General features: G+C 41.3%; 1 protein-coding gene across 1 annotated transcript in view; it reads right to left on the reverse strand.

The window, feature by feature from the left end:
• The window catches only part of cfap61 (cilia and flagella associated protein 61), a 30,616-nt gene that overhangs the window by 1,006 nt on the left and 8,561 nt on the right, over positions 1-21,049 (reverse strand). Inside the window, 12 exon segments of the mRNA XM_032543789.1 lie at positions 128-215; positions 2,814-3,025; positions 3,511-3,593; positions 5,942-6,269; positions 7,142-7,434; positions 9,523-9,691; positions 10,361-10,529; positions 10,731-10,823; positions 14,748-14,875; positions 18,595-18,723; positions 19,970-20,176; positions 20,692-20,769. Of these exon segments, the coding sequence (XP_032399680.1) occupies positions 128-215; positions 2,814-3,025; positions 3,511-3,593; positions 5,942-6,269; positions 7,142-7,434; positions 9,523-9,691; positions 10,361-10,529; positions 10,731-10,823; positions 14,748-14,875; positions 18,595-18,723; positions 19,970-20,176; positions 20,692-20,769 (1,977 nt within the window).

Below are 21,049 nucleotides of genomic sequence, written 5' to 3' on the forward strand. Positions count from 1 at the left end.
GAGATCGCAATTTTATAACGATTAATCATGCAGGCCTACTGTACATGTTACATTTTTGGAAGAAAGAAAGACAGAAAGATCAGACAGATCAAGCTTGATGATTTGAGATCAAAATAAAAGTACTAACTGCAGTTGAGGAGATCTGCTGAAGCTCCTGCTCAAAGTCGGAGAATCTGTCGTGAAAAATGGCCGAACACCAGCTCTGTCTGAAGAAACTGCAGGAGAGACAAACATCCATTTTTTCCTATACTTTTTTAAGACTTCAGTAAACCACAATCCTCTGTAGAAAGAACCTCTAAACATAAGTACATTCAAGTTCTGTACTTAGACACAATTTTGAGGTACAACACTTTGGTTATTCATATTTTAGGCTACTTTATAATTGTAATTGACTGCATGCAGGAAAAATATTGACCGTTTTACTACAATACATTTATTTGGCACCTTTAGTTACTTTTCAGATTAAGATTTTACATTTAAAATCCATATAGTAAATTGGGGATTCCTGAACTGTTTTGCTTTTGATTTTTTACAAAAAAGCATTTTGGGCTCCGTGTCATGTTTCAGATGTCTAGGAGTCGTTAACAGCTCCTCCATGGAAACAATTACGCTCTTAACTTCTCACATTGTTTCATTTGAAATAATGTTCAAGGTCCAAAGAGGTCAAACTCTCAAATATTTCACAAAAAAACTTCTTTCACCACTGTCTGTTTGCATAGATAGACACCATAAGAGGTGAGAGAGAAGCTAGCTGTGTAATTTGGGTGAACTGACCCTTTAATAACAGCAAAGGAACCAAACAGAAGCCACACTAACTGTATTGGCTGAAAGACCCCCCGCTGCCACACGGTCAATCAATGATTTTAACGGCTCATGATGCTCCGTCAGCCTCCACAATGACTTTACGAGTCAGCTGAGTGAGCAGCGTGATGAGGAATATGTCTCTGCAGAGGGCAGGCTGCGGCTTTGTCTCGTCCCGGACCGGCCACAAAGACAGATTGGGGAGCTGCATAAACAGATTAGGAGGCGGGGGACAATAGACGTCCATATCTGGGGGTCATTTGTGCTGAAACCTCAAAAGCAGGTCACCCGCTGTCTCACACACACACACACACCACACACACACACACACACACACACACACACACACACACACACACACACACACACACACACACACACACACACGCGTCATTTTGAAGTGTGAGGTCATCAGTCAGCAGATGAATAATGGGAGTAAGATGACTACCTGCAGCTTTCAAAAAACATAACATTTCCTTTCTCAGGCTGAAATTTGCTTCAGAAACAGTGAAAATGGCTCGTTTTCATACAGAAGTTAGGTAGGAAAATAGCTATTTAAAAAACAAAATCCTTACCAAATGCCATCAGTTACTTTGTGTACCAAAATCAGAGGAAAAAAACGCAGCATGTATTGTGCATAAGTGAATAAATGGAATTGTACTACTACAGAGGGCGGAAGAACTAGCAAGCACCGGACAAAACCAAATAACAGTGCGGAGAATATCAATTTGGTGAAGCTGTGTTGACAACAAAACATACCAATCATTCCTGCAGGTCTGTTGTATTACAAGTTGTTTACCTCCTGAGTTATTGAAGCTAATAAAAGACTTCTGTAAAAACATTAAATTGTTTTTGTAGTTTGTTCCATTATTCCTTTTGGTAACACGTTGTAAACAAACCCCCCAGGTTGGTCAAACAGTAGAATTATGACCAACACTACCTGCTGCAAACATCCATCACAGTCTACAGACTCTCCAGTGCAAAGCTTATTTTTTTTATTTTTTATTTTTTAAGATTTTTTGGGGCTTTTCCCTTTATTTTGTAGTGACAGTGGCTAGACATGAATGGGGGAGAGAGATGGGGGGATGACATGCAGCAAAGGGCCACAGGTCGGATTCAAAGGTGTTGAGATGTTATATACATGCTGTGAAAGAGAAATGCACACAGCCAGTATTCAGAAACTGACTTTAAATGAGCCGTCAAGATTTTTGTACTGTTGTGATGTCACAACTTTACTACAGTGGTGCTCATAAGTTTATGAACCCATGCTAAAGTTGACTATCGTCTTTTGGAAATTAATCAACATTTCTTAATAAAAGAAAATAGGAAAAATCCAACCTTTGAGGACATCAATTTTCTTTGTGAATGAATAATATATTGTGATTAAAGGAATGTTCTTCCTTAAAATACAGGGGGCATAAGTATACACCCCCCTATTATAAACCCATTATATTATATTATAAATTCCCATAGAGGCAGGCTGAGTTTTATTATTAAAGGCCAGTTATTTCATGGATCCAGGATAATATGCATCCTGATAAAGTTCCCTTGGCCTTTGGAATTAAAATACCCCCCCCATATCATCACGTACCCTTCACCATACTCAGAGATTGGCATGGTTTTATTTCAGTTAGCCTAATAGCTGGTTTGATTTGCATTGAGAGAAGATTTTATGGAAAGTACCCCATGCCTATTTCTAGGTATGGTGAAGGTTGAGTGATGATGTGGGGCTATTTTAATCCCAAAGGCCAAGGGAACTTTATCAGGATAAAAAGGATTTAATAATAAAAATCTGCCTGCCTCTGTGGGAATTTAACAACGGGGTGTGTGTACTTATATCCCCCTGTATTTACAATACATTATTTGTTTCCAAAGAAAATTTAAGGCATTAAGATCAATGTCCAAAAGATGATTTTTTTATTCCTGTTTTTAGCCATCTTTATGCATTCATTAACATATGAGCCCCACTGTATATGTAAATATTTGTAAATGGATAGTGTCCACTCTCCCACCTGTACAGGTCTGGGATCAGGCCCTGGTGGTAGAGGTTGTACAGCTGGCCCAGCAGCTGCTGGTGTTTCCCGTACAGACTCAGGTAATTGGAGACAGGGAAGGGCTTCAGGGAGAAACAGGTGAGCGCCTCCACCACCTCGTTGCAGTCGAGATGTATACAGAAGTAGTTCCCCGTCTCCACTCGTCCGGTCGTGATGCCGCTGTCCTGTAACTGTGTTATTGAAAGAACGGATTTGACTTGTATTAATAACGTGATACTGCCTGGGTTAGTGCCTACACCCATTATAAGGATAAGGATGCAATGATCTATTTTGTTTTTATCCTCAAATCACATTAAAACACAAAAAAGAGTTGGTGGCTCTGGTTCTCACTGAAGACATGCATCTTCAAAACTGTGTCACAGATTAGAGCTGCGACAGCAGAAAGCAGCAGAAAGGCAAAACTGAGAACTCTTTAAAATCTGATTATTTATTGCAAGCAATATACAGGAGCTATAACGGTATGACATCTTTTGCAGACTTACCACAAATATATAGTTTCATAAAAAAAAGTCCCAGTATTCAAGCTCAAACAGGAGGAAAAAGGCAGATCAATCCACATTTGGGGAAGCAGGATTGAGATATGTGGAATAGAGTCAGACTGTGTAAACCAGAGAAAATCTTACACCGACAGATTTGTTGGACAGTAACTACTTACAATTTTAACAGCAGGACCTGTCAGGTTGGTGGCGGATGGTTTTGTAACGTGCAGGTAGTTATATCCTCCAGGCAGTTTCCCACCTGAGGAGAGAGGGACGCACATGATGAGGGTTAAGGTGTGATGGGGTTCATATAATTCATGCTTTAATAAGATACAGGAATCCATCAAGATGTCAGAGTGGCTTTCCTCTTTATATCATGTCAATAAATGGAGGATCTTTGAATTTGAACTGTTGGTTGCACAAAAGAATTTTAAGATGCCACCTAGTATTTTGAATAGTTATGACAGGCATTTTTTATTGTTTTCTGATATTGTGTAAACTAAATGGATGTCAAAGGTCCCATGGCCCTGAGTAGCCAGCTGTGCCTTTGAGAAAATGAAAGCTCAGATGGGCCGATCTGGAAAAGGTTACCTCCCCTTTCATGAGAAGCAGAGAGAGACATCATGGCTTTCAAACGAGCAAAGTGACAGTTGGTCAAGGCCACACCCCCCCCCTTCACCTGGCCACCCCCTCTCCTCCTCAATAGCAACAGACTCAGAAATGGCACATCCTAATATGAGGAAAGCTCATTGTGGGACTGTCTCTAGTGGCTATAATTCTGCACCAAGGCTGAATTTTGGGAAAGAGACTTCAGAGACAGTATTAGGCACCACTAAGGTCTATATAAAAGAGACTTCAGATACAGTATTAGGGGACCACTAAGGTCTATATAAAAGAGACTTTAAGAAATATAACTAATGGTTGCAGACCTACTTTACAAAAAGAAAAAAGTAAGCACTTGAAATGTGAAAATTCTGAAAATATCTTCCTCAACGTGGTGTCCGTGTTAAAAGATGAGTTTCAGTGGAGAAACATTCACTGGCTTCAAAACTGGGACAACAGCAGATACATCATAACATGCATCTCACTGTTAACATCCACCCACTGAGGAAAACAGAGCTGAGGCAATGAACTCTGATAGCGGGCAATGATACGGCATCTCCGCTCTCCCTGAAAAGTTCATGTGTGTTTTATCTCTGTGAAAAGGGCGAAGCAGAGTGGCTGCTGTGTTTATGTAACCTGCGGAGTGGCCTTGGTTACTCCGTGAATACACGGCAGCACAATGCGGCATTGTTACGCCTAGCTATGGTTTGAGTGTCTGCCACAATAACATCGGCAGTGAGTGGGTGAAAGATTGGAAAATGTTTCACAAAAACATAATGAAAAAAAATGGCAGTGCAAATTCTCACAGATAAAAGCAGAAAATAACATGCAGAGAAGAGTATTGAGCTAAAATGACACACCCTGAAAACTTACACAAACCTTCTCATCTGCTAATGAATGTGAAGGAATTTCTTTTTATGTGAACCTACTAAATATCTAGTAATAGTTAACATGCTTGTTGAACATTCAACAAAATGTCAAGAAGGTAAGAGAAGTGTTTTTCGGTTGTCCAGGGTTTGAGAAGCCCTATTCATTCTCATTCATTCTCCTGGTTAAATTATCAATTCAAAAGATAAATAAGTGTGTCATCCACTGTGTGGGCGACAGTCTACCCTCTGGCCTCAGGGGGGTTAATTAATGTCCAATGGGCTCTGCGTTAAAACTACGCCGTGGGGACGTGTGTAGTTACATGGAGATATGCAGGAACCTCTAAAAAAATGTAACTACACGTTGCGACAAGGCAGACCGCACTAACTGGGATTGGTCGGCCTGGACGTGGATTGGTATCACCGCATTCCCTCCTACTCATTTCTGGGGGTCTCCTTCTCCATAAACAACATGAAATCGAGGAGAAGGTTCGACCGTGGTCAGAATGCACAGGAGAGATACTTTGTTTCTCTGTCTCTACTGCCAAAATCAGTACCAATCCAAAGCTAATCACCGCCACTCTCTCACTCGCACACTTTCCATGCACACCTGTTCTTGTATTCTCTTAAAGAGATACGCTAGAACGACGTTGACACATCAACACACAAGTATAAATGTTTATAACGGCGTAGGTTTCTTTTTCTCAGTCTGAAATCACGATTTAGAGCACCACAAAGTGGCGAAAAAGACGCTGCATTGGCAAACGTATTTAGACAATGGTGAGATTTGTGCATTATTAAAAGTGTTTTCAATCAGTATTTTTTGGTTTTCACGTTAGAAAAGTCTTCAAGGACAAAGACTAACTAGTTGGTTTGCAAATGGACGTCTGTGTAATCGCCTAAGCTCCGTTAAAGAGCAGCATGCAGCCGCTTCTCTGAGTTTTTCTATAGAACTTTACGGGACTGTCTCAACCACTGCAAGGCTGCAAGCGTCTTCAAATAATATCTGGTTCCTCAATAAACTCAAAAGTACAATAACAGAAGGGCAGAAGTCAAATACACTGATTCCAGATTTAACATAAAAACTACTCAACCCTTAAAACTCTTTAAGTATATTTTTTCAGACTTGAACTCTGACCTTGAATCTTGGGCTTTTTGTACAGTGGAACGAGGCGATCCTGTTCAGGTGGAGGCTCAACCACAGGCTCCAGCGTTGGATCGAAGAGGGGCAGCAATGCAGCCGCCAGGTCCCGACCCACTTCCTTGGAGTTGTAGTTGGCGTGTGACCACTCATCTGCGTAGTAGCAGCGGGAGAATTTGGTGAGAGGTCCAGCACCACAAATTGCTGAATCGCTGGTGTGGAATGTGGCGTTTATGACGAGTCTGCTGTCAAAGACCATGAAAGAGTTGTTGATGCTCTTGAAGGCGTCGTAGTCAACGCCTTTATTGGAGAGATTAATGAACACCTGAAAGGAGGAAATGAAGAAATCATTATGCCTGCTGTTTGCTTGTGATTTCATGATAAGTAATCACATTTCCCGCAAACTTCCTGTTGTTACTGTTGGTGTTCATCCTTAAACAGCTGGCTGTCCTTGTTAAAGGAATAGATACTTATTGACTTTCTTGTTGAGAGTTAGTTGAAAAACTACATACCACTTTCATATCAAGCTGCAGCAGCCAGTTAGCTTAGCTTAGCATAAAGACTACTACTAATTATCATGTTAAATCTTGTTTGTTTAGTCCGTTGCATTGAAAATGTAGACTACTAATGTAAAGTTGCCAGTTAGATTATTTGTTAGCCTTCGTGGCAACTGGATTGCTGATGTTTTCTTTTCTGAAAATCCAGATGATGAAATATAACCTTCAGAACAGACAATATGCTGTTTGAGCAAACTGAATATATAGTTCCATTCTCAAAAAAAACCATGTGCTAAGCCAAATTCTTTACTGTTTTAGAACCTGCATGGTTTAACAGCTCACACAGTACTTGCATAATACAAATAATACAACAAGACCTCATCTGCAGCATGCCTTTATTTTAGCCTAAAATAAAAAACAAAAACACATAACCACACAATAGAAACCTCTACTGTCTGAAACAATGCAAATGGCAAACACACCAAAATCATTTTGTGCTTGACAAACACAGTCTGCTTCCAGGAGGGAAATTAACATCCAACCAACATCCACGCGCTGGTGAATTCAACCAGTTGTTTGTGAGCTTTTCAGCTCCACCAGACATCCTGGCCCAGTTACCCACCATTATTTGGAGAACGTGTTCTTTTGTAAGAAATAATGACAGACTGGATAAGCAGTGAAATCAGAAACTTTGACTTACTCCACACTGCAGATGGAGGGGCTCTGCTTCGGTGGTGAAAGATACAGATGTGAGGGGATCTGGGTGAGCTCCGTCGTTCATCTGGGCCAGCAGGCAGTTATGGTGGACCTGGACTTTGGCCTTATTCATGGCCATTGCCACAGCCTTCTCCAAGGCAGAGTCGCTGAAGCACGAGTCGCCGGGCTTGAGAGGTGGAAGGACTAGATGGATACGATTCCCCTGGATGCCGAGGCAAAGCAAAGTCTCAATTGTGGTGAAGACATCGATGCTGTTTCCATAGACAACGGCATTATCTGGAGAGACATAAGGAAGAAACTTAGGAATTAGCAGCTTTTTTTCATAATCTTTCAGAGTGTCTACAATGTTTTTCAGTCACAGAGACACAAACGTCAAGGAATTGGCCATTTTTGTCAAATAGTTATACAGCTCTCTCTTTGACAGAGTTCTCAAAGGTAACAAATAACAATGAAGATTCTGTAGAGAGAGCTAATAACCTCTTTAAAGCCCTCTGATAAAGAACCAACACTAATTTATGACTATGTAATGTATGACTTCAGTGCTCTGTCTGAATGTGATGCTTCATATCTATACCCCTCTAAACTCTAACTTTTCGAGACATAAAGAGGTTAAATTATCAAATATTTCACAAAACGCAATGATTATCATCAAGTATTTTGAATGCAGGAGTATTATTTGTGGTGGATTATTTTTACATATGCTGCATTGGTACTTTTACTTCAGTGAATGACGACTGCAGTTTGAGTATTAGAGTTTTCCTGGCTGCCGTTCAGTGTCTCTGTCCGTGGTGCTGAACCAGAGGAGCACTGCTGCTACTGAACCATCAAGGCCAGCAGAACACAAAGCTTCTCACTAATAAATCCCTATTCCACCACTCACTTTATACATTTACTCTAATACCACTAGAACTACACAAGAAAACATGTTTTTTATTTCTACAATAAAAAATGTATAGGCACAGTTTTGTTAACGTACCCAAGCTTGAAAGTAAAAAGATACTACGAAGATACCAACTGGTCTTGTTTTTAATCATGTACACACTAAATAAAAAACCTTGCACCTGAATAAACCAGTGTGCCATGACTTTTTGGGGAAATCATTTCTTGTTTTGGGGGACATTGGATGCATCAGGAGTACATGAACAAAAATCTTTTCACATTAAAGAATACATCTGGTGATGCACTATATTTTTCTTATTGCCAACAAATCCCATAAAAGGACCAACAACAGTGACTGTATCTGCTAACAAGTCTTGCGTGTATCACAGCTTGATATTTCTTCTTCCTCTGTGCCAGTAAAACACATAATTGAGCTACACTGTTGCACTGGGTGACATTTTTCTTCATCACCATGAACACACACACTGTAATTTATTTACACTCAATCCTGCACACACCGTCCTGCTGCCACAAAAACTCACTACAGCACCAAATGGGGATTACTCCGCCACTGAAAATAGTCCCCAAGAAATGGGGACAACTTGCTCCTGTTTGTTTGATAAATTTACTACAGTGAGCAACTGTACGAAATTACTTACACATTTTTTAAATTTCATATCTGAAATTAATTAATTCATTTAATTTTTTTTAATTATTGTTTGGCAATTGTGGGCCTTTAATGATAGGGCAGCTAAAGAAGTGAAAGGGGAGAGAGAGGGAATGACACGCAGCACAGGGCCGCAGGTCGGAGTCAAACCTGGGCTTTGCGCCGAGTAGTAAACCTCGCAGCCGCTCCACCAACTGAGCTATCTGGGTGCCTTTTAATTTAGTAGATTGACATCTTCAGTAGGAACCAAACAGGCAGACAGGAATTAGAGACTATTTAGACAGACAGACATGTCTACAGACAATTTTCATGGGATTTGTAAATAGGAAAAATATATTTTAAAGCTTGTGCCAAGATAGAAAAGCTACATCTGCTTTAGGCTAATGCAAAACAGTTTGCATTTACTCTGTTTCTTTTTGTTATTATTCTTAAAATATGGAAATAAACATGGTATCTGCTGGAGTCTGCCATGTCAATTTGCATTTTTTAATGGTTTTCCTTTATGACTAGGATCACCTAATTAGTACATATAAAAGCTTCACTCTAGATCACTGCACAATTCCTTCAGAGAGCAGATTAATTTTGCTTAATGACAGTGTTTATTTTTTTTCCTGCTCTGAAAAGCCTGGCTCTCAGAAAGTGATCTGATCATGGAAAAGGGATGGAAGAGGCTGACCTGATTCACAGAGATGAAAGATTTCTCTGCAGCTAATTAGCTGCTAATTACACCGGGGCACTTCAGTGCTGACTGGCTGAGTAATGACATAGTACTACAGATTCATTTTAGGTTCTCTGTGTGTATGTGTGTGTTCACTTACCCTCCAGCTCCACAAAGTTGGCACACAGCCAGCGGCGAGCAGCTATGCAGTCGCTGAGGTCGTTGAGGGTGAAGAGGTTAGATGGGACGGGCCCCGTGTATCTGGACTGAGGCTGCAGCTGCTTGATTGTGACGGGCTGGCTCAGATCCACACCAGTAGGACAGGGAACCTACAGCATTGCATAAAACAGACACACATTGAATAATTATGTCAATTTTGATGAATAACGTACATTTCAACACCTCAAAGCGACTTACAAACAGTTGACACAGCTCAGGCCCCAGAGATTAATCATCAATCATAGAAGATAAGTAGTATTGTGAAAGGACAGATGAATGAGATCATATAATGTTGGCATATTTTTGGCAAATGTTGGCAAACGGACGGCTAACTAGCTAGGCATCTGTCTCAGGAGCTTCTGCGTTTGTGACTTGTGCGTTTAGAAAACAAACCTTAAAGGTATGTAGTTCCCTCAAACTGGTTTGTAACAGAGAATGTGAGTGGAGTGGTAAAAATCTAATTTATGCTCCTTGCTCAACTCAGATTCAAATCTTTCACTTCTTGCTCCCAAAAATTAAAAAACTGTGTTGTATTTATTGGATGAACAGTGCCGACTCTCCTTTTCTGCCAGCAAAAAGTTAGCCAGACGGGCACTTGCACAATGGGAGGGAGGGCAGGCCCCATTCACCTGCAAGTTCTGTGCTGCAGTAATGCAGAGACGGGCTCGGGCATGCTTTGAACTCATGGTGTGAGTGGTACAGGAGCAAAAGGAGAAAAATGAGCAGGGGAGATAAAGCAATGCTTACATTTTAAAAACCGTAAGCGCCTATTGTCTCACCTGGTACTGCAGGCCCGTGCAGAGGACGAGGTGATCGTAGGGCACCTTCCTGCCCCCGGACACACGGATGTGTTTGGACTTCCTGTTGATGCCCAACATCTTCCCAGTCACCACACTGACGTATGAATGCAGAGGTAGCTGGGCCAAGTCTCTGCTGCTGTATGCATGACTGCAGGAAGTGAAGAAACCTCTTAATGTGGTTAACTAATGTAGTTGTGAATGCTAACTTAACCTTTAAACTATACATAAAATGAAGGGATAATGTTTTTGGAACGTTCTCATGGTATGTTGAGATCCAATATAATTCATTCATTCATTCATTCAATGTAAGTTGCCGAACATTGCCATGCCTGACATTACATTCACTCACCTTGTGGACAGAAACCCAACGTCCTCGTGGTTGTAGTCGCTGGGAAAGCCGTGAGTTGAGACAAGGCTCAGGTTGTTGAACCTCAGGTGAGGGCTGTGAGTGAACAAACAACACTGAATAGCACTGAATAGCATGAGTGCTTTTCCACAGGATACAGTGAATACATATAGGAAACAGGGCAACACAGATGTTATCTGGGCAAGGACAACTGTAATTCAGTAACAACTACCTTCTTTTTACAGTTATGGGCAACAGCATTTAGAAAGCCTGGCTAATGTAAGCCATGCTTAGATGAAAATAAAGAATATTACATGAACATTTTTTAAACTTTGAGTCAGATACAACAGGAAGGTCTGTGCCATACATGAACACAGAGGTACATGTGTTTGTACAAGATGTTTGACCCTGGCACTCTTTAAATATTAGCTGCTGCTGCTGCTAATACTATTTGTGTTGAAAATTAAGGAGCTCAGACATCAAGTTTCACTTACTAGTTCCTCTTCCACTCAAATATTGCTTCAGTAAAACTTAAAGTGCTTGAAGACAGACATCTAAAAATCCTGAGCAACATTAAACAAATGGAACATCTCATAGTTGAACTAATGGTGCTCAGGTGGGAGTTCTCCAGCCAACTGATGCATGTGTGGTTCCTAAGCATCCTGAAAAATCCTACACTTCCCTCCTTCCTTGTGTGCGTTTAGTGTCCACAATATACAACATCTCTTGTGATGCAAATTACTTCTTCTGTGGTGTCCTACAGGACATTACACCGCAGATAACGGCAGCACCAGCTCCTTTGTCCAGTGAAAAGCAGAGTGTGTACCTTGCATTGTTCAGCCTTATCACACTGACGCCTCTGATCACCTCCTGCTCTGTTCTTATCTCAGCTTCCTGCTAAAAAAGACGCCTAGCGGCACAGATCTACAGCACCAGACACCAAAATGCTGCCGAACTGGCTGTTGTGCTACATTACTCACGAGTAGTAAGACTGGCGATATACACTGTGAGGGAGATGATACAAATTTGTCAACCATCAGAGACTTGGCAAACTTAAACTCTCGTGTTTTATAAGATCATTAGTGATACTTTTGATTGCATATGTCGTAATAAAAGACTGTGCCCCTATTTCCCTCCTTCTCGCTCTAGTAGAGTGAGAAACAACTTAGAAAGTTTGCAATAAACAATAGTTTTCATTACCAATTAACCTGTTGATATTTATTGATTTATATGTTTTATTCGTTCATATAAAATGTCAGAAAATGAAGAAAATCCAAAACTGACGTCCTCAAACCTTTTGTTTTATTGTCCGACTAACAGTCTAAACCCACACATATATATATATATATAATATATATATATTATATATATATATATATATATATATAATCAATTAACTTGATTATTGATTTATTAAAGGCAATGATGCAAGATTTAAAGGTAAACAAGGTAGGTAAACAAACTCGTAGTAGGACAAATCATCCCATAATCATGCCCCTTATGACCTCATAAGGAGCATGATTCTAGATCGGCCCATCTCAGCTTTCATTTTCTCAAAGCCAGAGCAGGATACCCAGGGCTCGGTTTACACCTATCACCATTTCTAGCCACTGGGGGGGCCATAGGCAGGCTGGGGGAATTATTTTTAATGTTAAAAAAACAAAAAACATAAAAGTGTGAATTTTCATGACATGGGACCTTAAAGTTTATATTAGGTTACAGTGCTCACTTGTACAGTGAGCAGAATGCATGAAAATGAAAGCTCAGCAATCAAAGATGAGAAAAAGTGAAGAATCCTTGAGTATCATTTCAAAGCTCTGTGTCATTAGTGGTTTGACCTTTGATTTAGAGGCAAGCATGAAAATAATAATAATAATAATCAGCAATCAGACAATGAGTGCAGTCAAACTTTCCATGTTAATCTGTGCCAGAAGGTGGATTTATGTCCATTATTGGTGTCTGGGTGTGAGTGAATAAGAAGCCATGGATTTGCTCTGTTATCAGCCGGTGACAGACGGCCGTGGTAACCCTGCAGCCTGACCGCGACGAGCAGAGGGCCGAGCTGCCGCAGAGCTCTTTATCTGTCTGACCCCGTCCCAGCCAGTAATGAAGTTGCGGGGGGGTGGGGGTGCGCTGCTGGGCTGCATTCAATAAGCACATGGAAGCTGTGTAGAGGTGGGGGGGTGGAAAAGGGGAATGGACGTTTGGGCAGGGCTGATAAGAGGGGCCCCAGCAGGCCGAAACTGACCCATCATTCACCCTCTCAATGCGTCGCCGCCTCACCATTAGTTCAGCGGACACTAACTGCCTCATTAGTCAACTCATTAGTGACAGCAAACACAGATCGCTGCAGCAGATCCCTGATGGAGGGGAGGGGACAGTGGAGTGGCTAATTAAAGGGGGCCAGCGCTGGTCCTGCTGAATGCCAGGCCTCACACAGCTGCGTGCCCTGCCATCATCGGCGTGCCAGCCTCGCCAGCTCTGAGATCTCGCTCGCGCACAACAACAAGCACGGTTGCCTGGCAGCTATCGTCTGGTTCTGAATCAGCAGCCCTGCGCTTCTTATTATCTGCCGGTGCAGTTAATCTCACAAAATGAGGACAAAGGCAACATGTAAGAAGTCCAATCTGGAGTCAAGTGACATTTCCAGAGATTGGATTCCTGGAATAAAAGATGACAAAAAAAATATGAAAGAAGCTTTGGTGAGAGCCTGCTCTCCTTGGGTTCAGGAGTATTTCTCTATAAATGCATCAGAATTTGTGAGGAACATGATGTGAATGCTTTAGAATAACAGCTGCCAGTTATATCATAACTCTTACATTTACTGCTCGTCTGTGTTTACTGGCACTAGATAAAAGTGTTGTCCTTCTTTTACACAAACACACACTAACTGACAGATTCAGACAGTTTTTTTGTTGCTCATAGTTCTGTTTGAGTACAATTTTGGATTTTGAATGTGTGTCTTGTCCTAATCTGTTTCTACTGCGGGCTGCAGCATACAATCATTCCCATGTAGTATGGTGAAAGCACTTGCAGCATCTTATTAGAAGGCATCACCTCCTTTTTCTGTGTTTTTTATATATTATATTGAAAAAAAACTGTAGTATCACATCCCATGAAGCTTGATGAAGTCCCTCTATGGTGAAAGAAGAGTGAGGGACAACACTTACACATTATTTTACATTTATCTACACTGTTATTCACATATTATACTACTTTTGTGAACATAAGACTTTGGTGAACTTATTTCAAGCACCAAAACAATTAGTCCACATGAGTAAAGGTATGTTTTCAAAAGAGATTTGAAGAATTTCAAAAAAGGGAACTTCTACTTTTCAGCTTTAGGGCCAAGTTATCTCTTTACACAAAACAGATATGGATATCAGGTTATGCAAATACCCCTAAAAGGTGAATTTAAGATGATAATTTAAAAGAATTTAGAAAACACCCTTAGACTTCAAAGGGGTTAATCCACATGTTGGTGCTCTAGTGAGTATTTGTGGCAGCAGGACGGGGTGTGGGGGATTGAGTCATAAAATATACAGTGTGTGTTTATACATACTGACCCGGTGCAACAGCGTTGCTCACTGAAGAGTTTTTATAGCATAGACAAAGATGAAATATCAGGCTGGGGATCTTACGTCGAATTACCACAAACTAACGGACACAAAGAACATTTGGAAGCAGGTTGTTTTATCCCAGCATAGGAGCACTGGAAGTTGGAGATGACAGAGTACATACGCCATGCACAGATGGTGAGGTGTGTGTGTGTGTGTGTGTGTGTGTGGTGTATGTGTGTGTGTGTGTGTGTGTGTGTGTGTGTGTGTGTGTGTTTGTGTGTGAGGGTTAATAGGGGTCTGAGAGAAACTTATTGCCCCAGGGCCCCTTAAAAGGTTAATCCAGTCATGGTTACAGAGGAAGAATTCTGACGTTATTTGTCACTGCCGCTACTAATTCAAACAAAGGAAAGTCATGTCATGTAGTAATGTCACTGAGGATCTAGTTCTAAAGCAGACTCACCATGAACAAAGCACCTCTAGGAGAGATAAACCTGTGTCTGACGCCCCCACCACCACAATCCTGGCGTTAATGGTGACCTTTGGCTCCATGGTTAACTTTCTGCTGATGAGATAGAGACCAAACGCTGTCTGAGAGGTACAGAGAGAGAGAGAGAGAGAGAGAGAGAGAGAGAAAAAGAAGACAAGTCGGTGAGACAAAATCTATCAAAATGACTGGTGACATTTGCACCTTGGTGTACTTTCCCCCCTGCTGTCTACACCCGCTTGAGTATTAATGTTTGCTCTTCATTCAGATGTTCTAAAAATCAATAAACACAGTAAGAAAAATAGGAGAATTGCAGTAAATGCAGCTTTAGATTGTAATGAGAAACAGAGAAACATAGAGATCAAGCGGGCAACCTGACAGTTAAGGCCGACTTTTCCACAATCATTACAAAACACTCCCACGGGAATTAGTAGACCACTGCATTCTAATTTACCGATGTCTCCACCACCAAGTGTGTCTGGTCCTTGCACTGTGAGCTGAGGCAGCTAATGGCTCCTTCATCATCTGTAATTAGGCAGATTGGCCCCACAATGCACCTTGTTGGATGAAAACAGCATTGAGCAAATAGGTGGGGGAAACCCGAGGGTGAAATTAACCTTTGTGTAATATTCAAATAATTTCCATGAGGGCATGTGTGGCACATCTGTCACATACTGAGAGAGGTTATGGGGTTTGATTAGCAGGGAAAAGAGCTTGTGGTTATTTAGTATGATAAATGTATGTGTGCACGTGTTGGACAAATAAATTAAATATTTCTAATTGTAGCAAAAAAACGAATGATGGTGCCTACTAATACTTTACAACACTATTACCCAGTTTAAAATTTCTTCTTTATAATACTTTCATTCAACTATCATTGTCATCAGGTCAAAAGTTACTTGTAAAAGGCGAGTTTTTGGGGATACTTTGGGAAGATATTTTACCAAGTTGCTGCATTAGAGTTGTGACAATGGAGATATTTTGGGAGCACAGGGTTGTGGCTGTTACATTAATTTTCAGAAAATAAATCTGTCCTGCTTGATTCATAAAAACTGTGTTGAGAAGTATTTGATTTTTTTATAAAAAGTTTAACCTTGAAGCCTGTGGCCTGTGAAAAACAAAAGGAGGGACGTTAACTACGACTCCCAAGGAGCAGCAACATATTTCGTTGCCAAATGTAACAATGATTTATATTTCATATACAACATTAAGTGGACTGGATCACTGCTGAATGGTCTCACATTGCCGGACCTCCACAGCACTGTGGAGGAGGGCCTGTCTAGTCCACACAGCATTCTGGGATAAGAGAAAAATGTGCTCTGGTCGATTGGCATTTCTTTAAACCAACCACAATCATCTTGGGTGGTGGTAAGCCCCGGACAGAGCCACGATGCCTCTGCAAAAAAGCCTCGGGAAGAAACTTGTTTTGGTGGAACATTTCTACGTTGAAAAGTTTAACAGAAATCTCAGATTGGACAGATAGTCTAGCTAGCTGTCTGGATTTACCCTGCAGAGATCTGAGGAGCAGTTAGCCATAGTCCTTGGAAATCCACCGGAGGTTAGAACGCCAACACAAAGAAAGCACAAGATGACGGAGGCCCGGCCGAAAAGAAGGACATCAAGTCAGAGACCAGATTAAATATTCATAGGAAAATGTTGCTGGCTACAATTTCCTGTGAAGTTAATCCATTAAAACACTTAAGATATACAAAACGTATCAGATACACAATGATTTTTAAGCCCTGTGTCATGTAGACGCTGTATTTTGGCATTTACTAAAAATGAGTATCACTTTATATGCAAAACCCCTGTATTTGTTATTTGTCTACGTGCATCAACCTGAATACTGCAGGAATTAACCAGATGAGGTAATCAGATGAACAAAGCTCCCGTCTCATCTACATGTGCGCTGGAGCAGGTGCAGCTGCTCTTATCACGCCGGAGATGCCTCACCTTCCCAAAACACAATGACTGCGGCTCTGTGTAATACAATCCTGTGTTGACAGAGAGGGAACAGGTGCTTTAAATGTGATTAATCGTCCCGAGGCCGACATCAGGAGGCAGAGATTCAGCTCGGAGGTGAAGCTCTTATCTGCACGGCAGCCTGGAAATCATGACTGCTGTGTAACAGAGGAGAATTGGGTTTGATGGAGTGTAATGAACGTGTGAGTGTACACGGTGTCGCCGCGGGTCTAAAGACAGCAGCTGTTGCACATGTGGTAAATATTTGAAGTGCACAACGTTAAAATAAATCACAGCCACATTAAGATGAGCCAGGCTCGACAGAACTCAGGACTCACGGTAGAATTTAAACAGAAGGAGAGCTTGTGACCGGAGGGATTTTTGCAGTACTTAGAACAAAACGTTCATAGAATTTTATTTTTTTTGTCGTGTTTGACTGGAGCAATTTGGGGATTATTAAGTTCATCTGACTGCAGTTCCTGTAACTCTTTCTGCTCCTACTCCAGAGAAGGGTCTTTTCCCTTTTGACCTAGGTTTACATTGATTGGTCCAAATTATAAGTCACGCCCCCACAGGGCGCCATCTGTAGAAGCCATGCCATCTGTTTTAGCAAAACATTGACTACTTCAATAATTACTTGACTACGTGAAGTGCTACTAGAATGGATGAAATGCTGAACTCTGAAAAGTGGACTAATGCGGAGGATTTTATTACGCTGGAGCCCTCGTCTTCTGTGTTTTTTCTGTTAAGTACTCCAGCCTGGTTACTCTGTTATGAGGATCCCAGCAAACTACAACAAGAACATTCTGATGACCTCCTCCATGCTGGTTTGTTGTTGTATGTGGCGCTAAAGTCAAGTGTCAACGCTATATTCAAACCGAAACCAGTTTTGGGGGAGAGTAGTTAGTAGAACTGTTTAGAAGTGTACTGTTCCTATAACTACGTTCCTGTAACTACTTGGTCAGAAAGAGGCTATCCATTGGTACTAAAAACCACTTTGAGAGAAAATAAGTGTCTTTAACGCTGGGGTATGCTTCTCATTCAAGTACTTTGGTTGAAAGATACTGACACATTACGGCTCCTACACTGCTCCAAATTCAAAAGGCTTTATGTTTCCAAGAACTTGTTGTTTAATAACAAAAAATCTCCCAACTATCTCATTACATTTCACAGTGAATATGTAAAGACTCATATTTTTAAAGTTGTTTTTTGTGTCATTTTAGGACTTTATTTGATAGGACAGCTTAGACGTAAAAGTGGAATGAGAAGAGGAATGACATGCAGTAAAGGGCCGGAGGTCAGAACCAAACCCGTATTGAGGACTGAGCCTCTGTATATGGGCGCACGCTCTACCAGGTGAGCTACCCAGGCGCCTGTGAAGACTCATATCAGAATAGGTCAGACATCAGTGGTTTAACGCTAGAGATCTTCCAAATATTTTCAGATAATCCCTCAGATTTTTATGTCTGAAAACCACACTAATTTTCTACACATAACATAACATTGGTTTTAGTTTGCCTTTTAACACAGAAATTAAATTAGAAATGAAGTTAACTGTTCAGGGGCAACAAAAAAACAACTTAGATGTGGTTTGTGGATACACTTTTTGAATTTAAATATAATAGAAAATCAAAGCATAAATGGACATTCCATAATCCTGTGTTTTCTACCCGTCTCTACTGGAAGTTCCCATTCATCCCTTTCCGTGAAACACACTGGGTGCCACTCTGTTCCCTTTTGAAACAGCACCGCCTAGTGGTCACACCAACACACTGCTGTGTTCCCTCTGTTAGCTGCCCCCCAGCTAATCTACATTCCCAGGCAGGCTGCGGCCCTGTCAGCCAGCTGCCGCTGGGCCCACCTGGTTTTCGGTGATCTGCCTGGAAGGGGCGTTGATGCCAAGTTCCTCCAGCGGGTAGATGATCTGGCGTCGTGGGCGGACAGGGACCGCACAGTTGAGGACAAAATCCAGATGGTGGACGCAGGAATTCTGTGTGCAGAAGAAGAGGGCACAATGTCAGTGAGCTCAGAAAGAGAAACTCTCCTATGAGGTTAAACAGCATCAGTGTGGGGACTTGGGAGGCAACTGGAATCGATAATGAGCTCAGGTGAAGAGGTTTGATGATGCAAGGTTTACATCACTGTTGTGAACTCGGTGGAAAACATCACCGGCTGCCTGAACAGAGATAATTCTCTGGTTATCTTCTGCCATTATTCTATTTGCACATCATCATCTCCCCAATCTGTTACTTGTTTGTGGAAGGTAATTAGCAGAGGAAGTGGAGGCCTCTACATGTCGAGGAAATGTCTTATTATGGTGTGGAGAGGTGGAGCTGGCAGCACTGTTGGCACCTGCTGCCCGACCCCGGAGACAGCAGCCTGCTGGAGGGCACACTCTGCAAGAAATGGTCCGCTTTCAACATTTTACATGAACAAATCCATCTGTCAGATCAGCCTGAACGGCTACAGAAGACAACTTGTGGTATCCGAGATGCTGTAGATTTCTTGTCTTCGTCCAAATTAAATTCTAGTGCCTCAGACACTTTTTCACTTTTGTCTAAATTTAAATTTTTGGTTTTTGGTTTTTATGACTGGTATGTTTAATTTTAGCTGTGAAGCACTTGGTGTTTGACAGGTTCTCTATTAAGATTATGATTAGAAAATAGCTACAAGGTACTTTAGCTACTAAACTAGACTAATGTAATCGGTCGTGTTGTCAGTGGTGTTTTAATGTGGAACGAATGACAGGGCAACAATTACTTTGGACAGATGCAAAACCAGATACAATTTTAAATAATGTGCTATTTCACATTTCCCACCCAGTGTAACAGGTGATCATCTGAGAGCACACAGCTGTTTCACTTTGACATTAATTGATGTTAAACTGCTTAATTCCCCGTAAGAATGCAGTTTAGGTGACATTAGCTATGTTCTGTAGAAGATAATTTTACACAATTTTACCTTGTTCTCCTTATGCTTTCATGTTTGATGATCCAACCAGAAAGATGCTCGAGATCCTGTTAGCTTGTTCTTGACCCCTCAAAATAATAACACCGACTGGAAGCCTAAAATAAGTATCTTCTCTAACAAGCTAATGTTAGCAGTTAGTTAATGTCAAAGTACTTTTTTACTCCTGATTTCTTGCAGTGTATGATCTGAGGGTGATTACACTATCTGAGCAGACATGCACAGAGGCTGGAAGCAGCCCAGTGTTGAGGGTCCCTGTGTGCACCCACCTCCTGGCTGTGGTCTGAGGCGTAGATTCTGTGGAACAGGCAGGACTTGTGAGCCAGCCGGAGGACCTCCTTAAACACTTGTTTGGTGAAGTGCTGGAAGAAAGGTTTGAGGACAAAGTGGCGTATCTGAGCGTGCTCCTCGTAGCGGTGATGGCTGAAATAGATGAAGTTCTCGATGTTGTAGTGGGCACGGATGTACTCGATGTCCTGACAAAGACAGATAAAATAATGAAGTTTCCTGTAGATAAACTCCATCACAAAGGAACATTTCCAGAGCAAATATTTGCATTTGATATATTTCTATAGCTGTCTTTTGTTTAATACAGTTCCCTTGTTTTTGTACAATTTACGTAGATCAGGGATCTTCAACAGGGGGGCTGGGACCCTAGGGGGTCCTCAGAGGCAATGCAGGGGGGCCTCTAAATTATTGTACATTTTTGAAAGTTTTTCTTTTTTTAAATGTAAAAGTCTTAACATGAACCCTACATATTATTAGCAAATAGAAAAATCACTAAGGCTATCCACCACAGTTAATACTAAGTGGTCACCCTGCCACATGTATGTTTAACATTAAAACATGATTTATAAAATCATGCCAACAATTAGTAGGCTATTTGAATACGGAATATGGAGTACTTATTGATCGTGAGAGACAGACGCAGAATTGTACTTTAAATAACCCCCAACCCTAACCCAAACCTCATCTTATAAACTGCACCTACCTGCTCGTCTCTGACGATCAGAATCCCCACAACCTGACTCTGTGCCTGGGCCACGAAGGCCTGCAGCGCCACGCCGTCCTAAACAAAACACGAAGTCTGTTAAATATACATGTGTGTGTTGAACTGAATGTGCCCCTTCTTGTATCCGTCCAGTGCCATGAATTCACATGAAGTGGCCGCAAAAGTAATTATCAGTTTTGGAGCTGCGGAGGAGACAGCTGGGGTGTCAGTCAGAGAGGGAAATCCGTTCAACTGAATTCTCACCAATCTGTTCCCTGGCACAAATGCAATATTCCTCGTTATTCCAAGACCATCATTACCAGCTTGTGTCACACTTGATCGTCCAAAACAATCAGAA

Source organism: Etheostoma spectabile, chromosome 18 (genome assembly GCF_008692095.1).
Source record: "Etheostoma spectabile isolate EspeVRDwgs_2016 chromosome 18, UIUC_Espe_1.0, whole genome shotgun sequence".
Lineage (NCBI taxonomy): Eukaryota > Metazoa > Chordata > Actinopteri > Perciformes > Percidae > Etheostoma > Etheostoma spectabile.